The sequence below is a fragment of the Trachinotus anak genome, unplaced genomic scaffold (genome assembly GCF_046630095.1).
Source record: "Trachinotus anak isolate AG129_WGS33_773 ecotype Australia unplaced genomic scaffold, CSIRO_AGI_Tana_v1 ptg000008l, whole genome shotgun sequence".
In the NCBI taxonomy this organism is placed as follows: Eukaryota; Metazoa; Chordata; class Actinopteri; order Carangiformes; family Carangidae; genus Trachinotus; species Trachinotus anak.
This window is the reverse complement of record NW_027273859.1, coordinates 26,042,805-26,055,604: the sequence shown is the minus strand read 5'-3', so window position 1 is coordinate 26,055,604 and position 12,800 is coordinate 26,042,805. Positions and strand designations below refer to the sequence as shown.

The 12,800-nt window shown below is 39.8% G+C and overlaps 1 protein-coding gene and 1 long non-coding RNA gene across 2 annotated transcripts; one reads left to right on the top strand and one right to left on the bottom strand.

Annotated features, from left to right (window-relative positions):
* Window positions 1-351: 351 nt before the first annotated feature.
* Window positions 352-7,270, bottom strand: smarcb1a (SWI/SNF related BAF chromatin remodeling complex subunit B1a). The gene is made up of 9 exons (XM_071483853.1): window positions 7,116-7,270; window positions 5,541-5,652; window positions 4,855-4,984; window positions 4,398-4,535; window positions 3,707-3,834; window positions 3,451-3,617; window positions 3,141-3,331; window positions 1,298-1,429; window positions 352-812 (listed from the first exon to the last, which is right to left on the bottom strand). Exons 1-9 carry the CDS (start codon window positions 7,197-7,199, stop codon window positions 773-775), a joined length of 1,122 nt encoding a protein of 373 aa, XP_071339954.1. The 5' UTR covers window positions 7,200-7,270; the 3' UTR covers window positions 352-772.
* Window positions 2,420-3,003, top strand: LOC139624600 (uncharacterized). The gene is made up of 3 exons (XR_011691681.1): window positions 2,420-2,538; window positions 2,722-2,771; window positions 2,880-3,003. It is a non-coding gene; the product is annotated as an uncharacterized lncRNA (long non-coding RNA).
* Window positions 7,271-12,800: the final 5,530 nt, after the last annotated feature.

Genomic DNA, 12,800 nt, shown 5'->3' with positions numbered 1-12,800 from the left:
TTTGTACAGGTGTGAATGTTGACACCGGCCTGCAGAGGAAACACATTGTAGTCTGGTTCTGTCAGCTCAGAGAATTAATATCTCCTTCAACTATCACTTGCTACAGCTGAAGACATTGTTAATTATGTGAGTGATAATTAAAAATCACAGCTCTGAAGTAAAACAATTTAGTCAGCACTGCCTAAAACTCAAATGTGCAAAATTATAACCTCATATGTTTTTGTCTCTTTGTAGCTGAGCTTGGTCACATCAGTGGTGACTGACACATATTTGATAAAATATCATTTGACTCATACAGTGGTTTAAAACTGCAGAATTATAAATGATAGACAACATAACACACACAGGAAATCAAGCTTTCACTTTTTTTTTTTATTTTGTAAGAATTATTAAAATGTACAAAAGACAACAAATACAACATAACAATATATTATCTGAGACTGGTTGTGTGTTTTTTTTTCCTCCCTCTGTGGTCGGGTAAAGAGTCAGTGGTCAAAGTGAGAGAGCAGCTTCTCCACAGCTGAGGGTCGTACGGGGAAACACGAAGGAGGGACATTTTCTACCGGGGGCTTTGCCAAACAGAACGTAATATTAATAATAATAAAAGTAAAAAGCGACACGGTGAACGGCAGACTGAGGACCCGGTCGAGCAGAGAAGACATCCAGCGCGCGATTGAGGAACATCCCTGTTGCTGATGTTGCGAACTGTGACAGCGTCATACCTCAATCAAGACGAGCACTGTTCCTGTCGGGGCGCCGATGCTTCTTCCTCTTACCACGCAGGCGCCGTGTTCGCCAGTCGCCTCATTCGCCTGCGGAGCAAACGGGAAAACAAACTGATCTACTGCAGAGAAAGGCACCAGGCAAACTCCATTCATCAATAAACAGAAAATAATCAGCAACTTTTTTTGATAATTGATTCATTGTTTCAGTTATATTTCGAGCAAAAATCATAAAAAATACCAAACTGCTGCTTTTCTTTGTCATATATCAAAACCAGAAACCTGAGCATGTCGCTCTGGTCATTTCACAGACAAATGAGAAGAAAATAATTAGATTAATCAATAGTGATGATAATCACTAGCTCCAGCCCTTATTGTGACTACGGCAAAACTAATAATTATTTTCAATGTTGATTAAGAGAATATTTTAGAATATTGTCTCATCAGTTTTACAGATTATCTTTCTGTCTATCGACTGATCAGTTGTTTCAGCGTCTCTACCATCAGCGAGACAGTCAGTTAGCTACCTGAACATGTTTCTGTTCAACAACAGGTTTCTTCAAGCCGACACTCACCTTGTGTTTCTGTCCTGGTCTCTGATCTTCTTCTCCATCTCGGCGTCTGTCAGGGTCTCCAGCAGGGGGCACCACTGGTCGGCGTCGCCTGTGTTTCTGATGGCTATCTCCACTGTGGGCAGGGGGTTCTCACTGAAAACAGGAAAACACACGAAACACACACCTCAGTCTAATAAAATGACATTTATTACAGTTTTCACAGTCGCTCAGAACGATGGAAATTCAGGTACATTAAAGCTACAATTATTTATTAAGTACCTGAACTCAACATCATTGATATCTCATTTCTGACAGTGCCACCAAGCTGTATATAACAATAATTCCTAGTCATATAATTAATCAATTAATGTGACCAACACCGGTTGACGGATTACTGAACAGGGCCCACAGTGTATGAAGTGACCGTCTGTGTTGTTTGAAAGTCTCAGTTCCTATAAAAGAGGGGCCGGAGGTCCCCCTCCACGTGAGGGGTCAGTTGTCTCGTAATCCATCCACACCTGGACTGAGAAAACTGATGGAGGCTTTAACCAAGTAAAAATATGTAAACATTTTGTTTGCTAAAATCGATTCTTGACATTTAAGGCTGAGTTCAACGCTGCAGATTCCCTGGATGAAGTAAGCAGTAAAATAAAGAGCCCTGAAATATTCCCTCTGCAGCCGATGTCCAGCTGTGGCAGAGATCAGCACAGCTGTCTGGGTTTTGTCACAGTTTAATTCACGTGATGGAAAACTCAAACTCAGACAGACTGTCTGCTACATTTCACCCAAAGAGCAGGAAACACCACGCAAGACCTGCAGTTAACCCGAGAGAGGGAGAGAGGGAGAGGGAGAGAGAGAGAGAGAGGGAGAGAGAGAGAGAGAGAGAGAGAGAGAGAGAGAGAGAGAGAGAGAGAGAGAGAGAGAGAGAGATCTTACTAAAATATGACAGACTTCAGCATGCTTACAAGAAGCCTACAGAACACAGGTCAAAGGTCACAGCCATATGGCCATGGGAACTACACACACACAACAACAGGACAGACATTTCCACACAGCTTATTCTCCACCTCCCTCAAGTTTTCAAAATAAGGAAATGATCACGCCCTGTGTTCGGACCGAGACGTTACACTTTAAAACCTCTGTCAACGTCCTGCCTGTTACTCCATCAACATCACAGCTTGAGCAAGAGCTCGAGGTAATGAGGAAAACGGATCATTTTTGTGTCTGTGAGCTGAACAGGAAACAAATGCCTCTTTACAAAGGTTTGTGAAGAAATTCATTTGGCATTTGACGCTTTTGTCCAAAGCCACTTTCTACAGGAGTGAGAAAGCAGTAGAGGAGCAAGAGCTACATCTCATCCAAAACCAAGTCTATCACTTTCTGAAAAATAACTAAAAGCACGTTCAGTGCTACAGCAGCTTACAGATGTTTGTTTGTTTCTTCAGAAACCAGACAGTCGTTTGGCTCCGTTTGAGACTCGTCCATCACTTTTGGAGTAAGAAGAGTTTACAAACACAAGTTTTTTAAATTTGAAAGAGAGACAATCCTTTTGTTTCATGGGACAGTAACAATGTTTTTGTCTTGTGTTGCCTTTATCATACAGTAAGCATCAGAGAGCTGCAGCAGATGATGGGAGACACAGAGGATGACAACACACAAACAAACCACTGCACTGTTATGTAAACTGATTATATCTACGACCAGGAGACGGCCTGAATCTACTCACATGTTTCCTCTCCTGGAAACACTGGAAAAAAGACAACATACACCCGAACACATGCTTCATATCCCCGTGTGTGTGTGTGTGTGTGTGTGTGTGTGTGTGTGTGTGTGTGTGTGTGTGTGTGTGTGTGAGAGACAGTACCTGAAGGCGTACGTCCTCTGGTGCCAGCTCAGCTGACCACGGATGCTGTAGGCGATGGTGGTGACAAACTCTCCACCCAGGCCGAGCTCAGAGCAGAGCTTCAGAGCAAACTTCTCCGGAGAGTTCTCCCTCTCAGACATGTCCCACTCGAACTGGTCCACCAGAGAGATGTTCCCCACGTGGATGTTCAACTGCAACACAAAAACATTCGGGAAAAAGACGGTTGATAAACAACTTCAGTTTCCTCTGGTGAATGTGCGTCATGAAAGCATCACGTTAAAGATGAGCGACTGGCAGCGTAGAGCGTCACCTTGATGATGACCCTCTGGTCCGTCTGGTCCTCCAGGATGCTGTCTGTCGGATACGACTCGATCTGCTGTCGGATGGCGGAGGCGATGGCGGGGACGAAGGCCAGCGGGTTGAGGTCCAGGTCGTCGCACAGGATCTCAGCGAACATCTCAGGCGTCATGAGCTTCTCTGAAAAGATCAAAAGCGGAGGAAATGAACTTTTCTGTTCAGTGCCATTAAATCTCAGAGAAAGCAGCGATGGGATGATGGGATGTTACCGTTCATATTCCAGGTGAAAGCATCTCTGAGCTTCTGCCCCTCGATCTCCATGTCCAGACGGATCGGAACCAGGACTTCAGACTGAGTGGCGTTCTCATGGATCACTGCTGGATCGTGGTCGTCAAAGCTGGGCAGGAAAGACACGGGACAAAAACTTACCAACACATAGAATCTGAAATTGTAAAATGCTCAGCAGGAGTGACAACGTGGGTGTTCGTACTGTGTTCTTTGAATATAAATGTCCATCAAATGTTGAGTTAGTCTGTTCGACAGGGAACTAATCAGCTCTGGAGGCTGACTTTACTCAGTGAATGAAAAGTTATCTCCTATTAGTCTGCGCTGTGATATGGTGCATGCAGAGATGTTATGCACCAAAGATAAAGGGGTATCAGGGGTGGCCATGATGGATGATATAATCTATAATAGAGTCTGTTTTCATCCATTCCAGTGAACTAAAAGGGAGAGCTACTCTGTTAGAAATGATGAGGTCAAATCTCTGTTGGTTGACAAATGTTCATCATCACATTATGTATTATCATATCACCCAACCTTTAGAGAGAGAGTACAGTTTGATAAGTGCTGCTCTGTTATGTTGTTCAAACCTTACAAACTGTATTAAGTAAATAATTACAGCTGCTCAGCCCCCTCCCACCCCTCCTCTAGCAGCCTGAGCTGGGTCCTGTCGCTCACCACAGTGGGAAGGTCCTCTTCTTGTCACGGCCCAGTCGGCTGCGGTTGATGGTGGTGGAGCAGGGCACCGCGTCCAGGTGGTGAGAGCTGTTGGGCAGTGTGGGAACCCACTGACTGTTCCTCTTTGCCTTCTGTTCCCTGGTGACAGACCAAGACATGTGGATCAATTTTTAAAGATCCCATATTTTACACTTTTCCTGTGTTTTATTTGCGTATAAGTGCTGATATCCATCAGAAGACATATTTGTGGTTTTAAGAACCAAAAATCATCTTAATGTAGTTTAACACTCCTCTCTCAGGCTTCTCTCTGGAGCTCTAGTAACAGTAGTTTCTGAATACAGGCTGTGAGCATTTCTCTGCTGACTGAGACTTTGATACTTTCCCAGTATTAATATAAAACCTAGACCTAGAAATAGGATTCCTGTCCAAATCAGGTTTTTACAGGTGACTGAAGTACCTGAGGTAAGCGGGCGGCTCCGTGCTGATGGAGACCGCTTTGTACTTCTCATCATTTCCTTCAAGAATCTCCTCAACCTCCGAGGCCTTCAGCAGGGTCACACTGGTGGCCAGCTGAGTGTAGCCATGATCTGCATGACAAGAGAGGAGTCAAACCAGCACAGCAACAACTGACAGACGAATATGAACTGGGCAGGATTTAGTGTGCCAGCCTTTAACATGTGGAAAACTTTAAATCCTTAGATTTTTTTTATTGTTACAAAAATGTTCAGGTTTTTAAAGGTCTTGTTTTCTGATGGAGGATTATATGATGGATTATTAAACTTAAAATGACTCAAATCTGTGGAAAGTCTTATGGATTACAGTGATAATAAACTGTCAAACTGAAAAGCAAAATAAATGCATTAAAGCACTGGGAGAACATCTGCACAGACCACAATACACATTGTTTTGATCTGATTGTTATTATTATTTATCAGAATTTACTGTATATATTACAAATAGCTAAATTGCTGTATATTGGATTTAAAGAAAGTTGTTATTAAAATAAATTGCAATTTAATGTAATTAACAGTGTCTCTGATGGAAAAAAATGAAACTGTGACTAAACCTCTCATGTCAGAGGACATTCAAAGCTTGGCACACCCCCACCCAGCTGCAGATGTGGAGGGACTGCTCTCTACTGACCGTGTGATGACTCTACTATTTTCTTCCGTTCTTCTACTGATGCCAGTTTCCTCCATAATGACGGGTATCTTTTATACAGAGAGCCTCTAAACATACGGAGGTAGTTTCCCACCTGAACACCGACACACACACACACACAAACAAACAAACAAATAAACATGAAGCAAGATCACAAAGACTCTTAATGATAAATGAATGAATTAATTCATAAATTAATTGTTACACTTTTTTTGCTGGTTCCTGTTCACAGAGCAAGAACAGTAGCCAGTAATCCAGAAAACAATTTGCAGATTAATTAATAATCATTGCATAAGACTTTTAATCACAGAAGGACTGGACAAAATAATCTAAAATCTGTAATAGAATAAAATAATATAAATATAATATAAATATAAAATAAAATGTTATTCATTTTGTCATTGTTGACATTGTAGCAGTGGTAGATGAGTTTGTGTGTTCTTGTAATTCTCTTGTTGTGGGGATGAAAATTTGTTTACATGTAAGTCAATGTAAAATCCACTGAAGTGATGCATCCATGCATAGGGGACCACTCTGTGTCTGTTTTTTATTCACCCTGTAAAGTGTGCGGAGAGACTCCCAAATAAAAAAATATGGGGCCACCATTTAGGTAACAACTTCTATCAAAGTAATCTATGTGGAAAAATGAATGGTAGAAAATAACTAAGTATTGTTCTCAAGTACAGGAAGGTACTTATACTTTACTTGATTATTATAGAGGGAAATATCACACTTTTTATTGCACTACATTAATTTGATAACATTAGTTAATCATTGCGTATCAGACTACTAATACAAAATATGACCAACAAGTAAATGTTGATGTATTATTATAGAGCACTGAGCAAAGATATTAGACACTTCAGATCCTTATAACATCAGAGGGCGCCTACCTGGATTCAGGTTCATTCTACAGCAGAACAATAATAATAATAATAATAATAATAATAATAATAATAATAATAATAATAATAATAACACTAGAGTAAATGTGAGGACGTGAGGCTGCGGGAAATTCCAACGAGCATTATTCATTCATCTGTGAAAAAATCATGAAAACTATCGTTGCTGCCCGTCGTCAGTTTATGTTAAAACTAACATCTGTGATTTGTATGATGGCAGCTATAGTCACGTAACAAGTTAATGCATTTCAACAAGTGTGGGTGTTACAGTTTTAATCTGATTCAAACGTGAAATAAATAAAGCCGCTATATCGTAATTAGCGCTGGCTACATGCCGTTAGCTTCTTAGCTAAATGATAGCCAGCTCTGGCGGAGAAACCCGGATGAATCTCTGAGTAAAGCCGAACATTTTAAGGGTAAAACTTGATCCCGTTACACCAGCATAAAGATTAAAGTGAGCGATCCCGCTGGATATTCTCGTTTACATGAACAAAAAACAAATATAAATGAATGAGTCTTCGTTCGCTTCCCCCTCTCTCTGTTAGCATCCTTAGCTAGCTGCTAGCGGACCGGCTGCCAGGACAAAAACGACAAATCTCTGCCCCGATAATCAAAACAGTAAAGTACCGTCTTGTTGGAGAAGTGAAATACTAACCTCCGATCCGATCATGTAAAAGTCTCCATCCTCTTCGAGCTGAAATTTGACCGGTTTTTGTCCAAACGTCTTGCTAAGCGCCATACTGACATCCAACAACAAAGCTCTGTGCCACTGCGCAGGCGCAAATGACAAGCTCGTCCTGTCGCTGAAAAATGACGTTACAATGAAGTCAAACGTATCAGTCAAATAAAAATCGTCATCCAAATACTCAAAATCTAACTTTTAGACCCCCTGTTGAAATATGCAGCGGTGGAACGAAACTAAGATTTTTTGGAGTTAAGTTTATTTTGTCAGTGAGATTATTCTACATTATTAAGGGCAGAAAAATTATACAAAATTATAAAATATGTTGGCTAACCTGACAGTATTATAGTGGACAATAAAACCAGTCGGTCATAAATGTATATATTTACTGTGTCAATCTGTATCATCTGCATTTTTTTTTTTGACAGACAGGGAGGTGTATACTAAATGTAAATGATTTTTTATTCCAATCAAAGTAGGTCCGTTTTATTTATATATTCACACATATATGTTATTTATATTTATATACAGTCTATAGGCTAATATAACCCACTATCCAGTGATGTTAAGTACTTTACTCAAAATTACTTAAGAGCAATTTTGGTGTGCTTGTAATTTACTTGACCACTACCATTTTCAGATATTTTACACTTCTAATCCACTGCTACTACATTCCAGAGAGAACTGTTCTACTTTTTACTTTTCCACATTATCTGCAAGTTTTAGTTGCTTTTCAGATTAAAGTTTACACAAAAACCCTTGAGTTTAAAATGTTATTTTGTTAAGGGTGAAATTTTTAAGTATGTTTTATTGCTTATACTTTTACTTCAGTGACATTGTAAGGTGCAGATAACTAAGTATTTTAACAGTGTGGTGTCCCAACTTTTACTTAAGTGAAATATCTAAATATTTATTCCACCACTGTGATCTTCAATGATGAAAAACCAAACAAATTCATACTAGAGAACATTCATTTCATGTTCATCTAAATCAATAAACAACAATTTACTTTGTTACTTTGTTTGATGTCATGTCCAGAATCTTAAAATTACCACAATCTGAGAGAAAAGAAGAAGAGTCTTTGTACTTTTATAAACTTAATGTTTATTCGTATATACATGAATATATTAATCTATAACCAAGAAAGGAGAGAATGTACAATGCAAAACAAAATCTCTATATACAAATCAATAAATAAACAAAGACATAATCAAGGACAGTTTTGTTTTCTACATAGGGTTTGTGTTCTTGAGAAAGGTAGGAAAAGTAAATCAAAGTGGAGATTGAAGTTAGAAAAAGTTCTGATATCCTTTGTTAAGATGGAAAATGGCACCCGAGCACAGTTCAGGGGAACAAAAGAAAAAAAATAAAATAAAATACACACACCACGCCAGCTGACTTCCAGTTTTTAGTTTTTTTTTTTCTTGTAAACGGAGCCTTTTTTTTGTTCAACTCGCACAGAATCAGGTCAAATCACAAAAGGTACGTCATGTCAACACGAGGCTACAACAACACACAGACCAGTCCAACATTAACCTCATCGGCACAGAAACACTCGCAGGGTCATGAAATTCATTTCAAGTTCCACTCGTTTGCACATACTTTACGTTCTCAAACCCGGCAGACAATACAAGCACACTTCAGTCAGAGGAGGAGCTGCTGCAGAAACCCCAGTGTTACCGTTCACGGCACCGAACTGAGGAGTCTCTCAGTTTTTTAATTAAAATGCCAAAGAATCAGACAGATTTTGATCCAAACAAACACGACGGTGAAGAAACTGATGCTGCGCTGAAGTTGTGTTGGGAAAAGTCTGGCGATAATTTGCCTTACTGAAAACAGAACTCATGTAAAGACCAAAAACACATCAGTGAGCCAGTCTTTGACTCAGTCACACAGACATCATCCTGCTCCAAATACTCACTGGCGTGGATGAATTATGGGACAAAGGGCCCCCACCACTGCTATGTAGCAGGACCCACAGACTGAAAGAGACTCTTTTCAGTCATTTTGTGTCTATGTGGTTATCTTGTATAACGTAGACGTAAATAAATTTGAGTCTTCAGTGGAACCAGGGAAGTCTGAAAGCGTTGAGAAACAAACTAACACATAGTTGGTTTGTGTCTTTTCTTGTGATTTGTTGACAATAAGGAAAATAAAGAATGATGCCAGCTTTGTCCTTCAGGAAAATGTGTCTTATTGAGGAATCTGAGCCAGCTGCAACAGATACAGTGTGGCTCAGTTTCAACTGATCGTGGATAAAATGCATGACAGTAGATTTGCTGCAGTGCTGCCTGCCCATAATCTATAGTTAATTTGTGTCATCACGACACTGTCGATCACTTGTATTTACTTGGTTAATAAAGTTACAGAAAGTGGTCGACAGTGAGTGAGATTCTTTGTTTCCTTTCCTTTAAGGCAACCAGGAATTTACTGTTACATTTTTGTTTGGAATAAAAACCTGGTTTATGGTTCAAAACGGCGTGGAGTTTCTACAACAGCTGCAGCTCCTGACAAACATCTTCAAGTTTCAGTCTAATTCTCCACAGGGAACTGGGTCCAGAAGATTTTTTTGTTTTCCAGAAAAAAACGACAGTAAACATACAAACTTGTTTTTTTTTCCACTGTGAAAGGCAGAAGACTCATCTGTGAAAAGCAACCTTTTTCTCTCCTTCCTTGTTATTTTTGGCACATGGAGGGTCACACCTGATGCCCCGCTGCTCGGCAACGAGATGAGCGAAGAGCATACGTTCACTTTCACTACGATACCATTGAGGGGGAAAGAGACATTATTTCTTTTTTAGTTCACAGTGCTCAACATGACGCGCCGATCGACAGGCGGAGAGGGCAGAGTGAAAGGGTCGAAGGTCACAGTGTTCAACATCCACAACAGCCAGACGACGTGCCTCCTGCCGCTTATCACCATATTGCTTTTTTTTTTCTTTTTTTTTTTTTGGGCGCTTCATTCATTTGATCGTTAAGGGAATTATGAAAATCATGAACTTCATGCAGGTGAAAATAACAAAATAAAGGCAGTACATGGTCGCAGTGCAATCCAGGCAAATTTAGTGTTTTGCTGCTGTGATATGAAAAACTCATCAGGAAAAATCCAACCTTCCATATTTAGTCATAAAGTGTTTTTTGTGAACCCCACTTTCCCTGAATTAGTGGTTTCCTACATTTCCCAAAATGCTATGCGACAGCAGAAAAGGTGTGAATATTTTGCTGTTGATCAAATTGACTGTTTGCTCAACCCCGCCCCCTGCTGGGCACATCAGTTCAAGCTCTGGATTAGCATGATTAGCATGATTAGCATGGAGCTGTAGTGAGATATTCTTTTGAAAACCAACAACACAAAAGCAAAAATCTAAAGAAAGGATTCAACTGTGTGTTTATCTGGTCCATTATGAAACATATGTGTTTTCTCTTGTCTTGTAAAACTAACAAATACAAACAGGTAAGAGTAAGAGCTCGTACGTTACTTTCAAAACAATAACAATCCTGTTTTTCAATTTTCATTTTCTCTGTTCCAGAGTCCCCAGCTGAAAACAGTGGCCCATGTGTGTGCAGTCGGGGCCCTGGGGCTCCAGAATGACCTGCCTTCATTTCTTTTATCTTACACTTACGGGGTTAGTTTCATCTTTTTATTATAACATCTGATGATTTTGATTTTAATTTGCTGCCCGGTGTGAAGCAGTCTGTAATTTGACTTTTGGAAAGTGCTCTACAAATAAAGATTATTGTTATTATTATAAAATTGATGGCCACCAACTCAAAGCTGCTCTGGTCTGAAATGAAGGACTCACCGTTTCAGAAATGATCAAGAATTTCGTAGGTGAACCTGTTCAGCTTTTAAACTGCACATGTGCCTGAGCTAGACAGATGCAGCAAATAAAGGGGGATGGGGCTCAGCTAACGTTCATAAAAAAACAAAACAGACAGGAAGAAACTGCACAATCCTGAAAAGAAGCCCTTTAACAATGACTGTTGTGTAGTAGCTGTTAGAAATGTCTGTGACTTCATATCCATGGGAACTAAAGAAACATTAACCCCAAAAATGTAAAGCACATCACAAAAAAATGTATTTTTTAAACAGTGATAAGAAGTTTTTAGGTTGGATTTTTCCTTTCAAAGAAACAGCTCGAGGACAGCACAGAGAAAAGAAAGAAGAGTTTGTTCCCTCATATGCAGTTTGGCAGCGTTGTTGTCCTTCATTTGGGCTCCTACGCACAGTCTCATTCAAGCTTTTCTGTGTTTCGCCAGTTTTTTTTTTTTTTTTTCAGTGTTTCAGCTCTGGAAACCATCAAAATCCATCTTTCCCCACATCTACTGTGAGCGAGAGCCCAGAGAGGAAAGACTGTGCTGTCACCACCGACACGTTAACCACAGCCGACACCGTGTGAAAACATCCTGCAGGATAAATCAGCAGGACTCGTCTGGTGCGTCTGAAGCACACAGGCCTGTCATGGCACATTTAGAGAGTGCTTACTAATGAATATGAAGAATGAGACGCCATGTTGGAAGAACAAAAACCACAGTCTATCGGTTCTGCCCATGCAGTCGTACGGTCCAGGGTTAAACCAAAATATCAGTTTGTTGTTACAGAAAAATTCAAATTTTGTTCTTTTGTCCTCACTGACCACAACCTGACAGAAACCTGGGAATCTGACAGAATATCTTGTTTCTGTTCCTGATCTTATGTAGCTGATATTTCTGTTTATTTCATAATAACTGTCTGTTGTATCCCAGAGTTTCTCTAGTGCAGCAGTTTGGGAACAGAAGAAGATGGAACAGATCAGGGTGGAAAATTATCCTTGTATGAAATAATAAATCTGAATACATACTACTGAATGGGTGCAGTAGGCCAGCCTTCACTGCTGCAAACTCAAGTCAGCTTTTAGTGTCTTAGATGGTCAAAATGTTGTAACAGAGGCTTCTTCAAAATAATAAATATTTAATGAATCATAAGAACTATGCAATTATTATGGTTATATCTAATTATATTACATATTTTTTAATAAAAACCTAATTTTAGGGAACCTGCTAAGGCTTCATTCTGGTGTATGGAAGCCCATTCCTGCCAAAAAAGATGGTTCCACTATTCAACTATCTCTTTTTGACCCATTCATTTTTTCTCCTTCTGTCATAAATGTTTTGCTGTTTGAAATCTGAAAAACTTTCTGAATACAGCAAACTCACTCAGCGGGGAATTACAGATGTTTCTGATGTCTTCCAACATGGCGGCCGGTGGTCAGGAAGCAGAGAAAGCAGCGAAGTGCAGCTCGTAGGACCTCTTCAGAAAGATAATTAGCAGCACCATGTCAGAGCAGAGAGATGCAAAAAAAAAAATTTACAATACACAGTGAAAAAAAAAGTGTTGATATTGTGACAAGTCTATTAACAAAATCTCATGGTCCATTTCAAAAGAATGTACTGCACAGTTGGTGTTAATTGATATATACACTCAGTTTTTTTTTTTTTTTGTTCTCAGCTCACTTGGACTCCTCTCAGAAACTGTCCCAGTCAAGTGCGATCACAGGACTACCACATCCGTCATGGTGCAGTGGTTATGATTCATAAAAAAAATAGTGGCATATGATTCATGGCTGTGTCCACAGGACTGGATTTTGACACCATGTCTCCATTTCAGACTCCTTGACC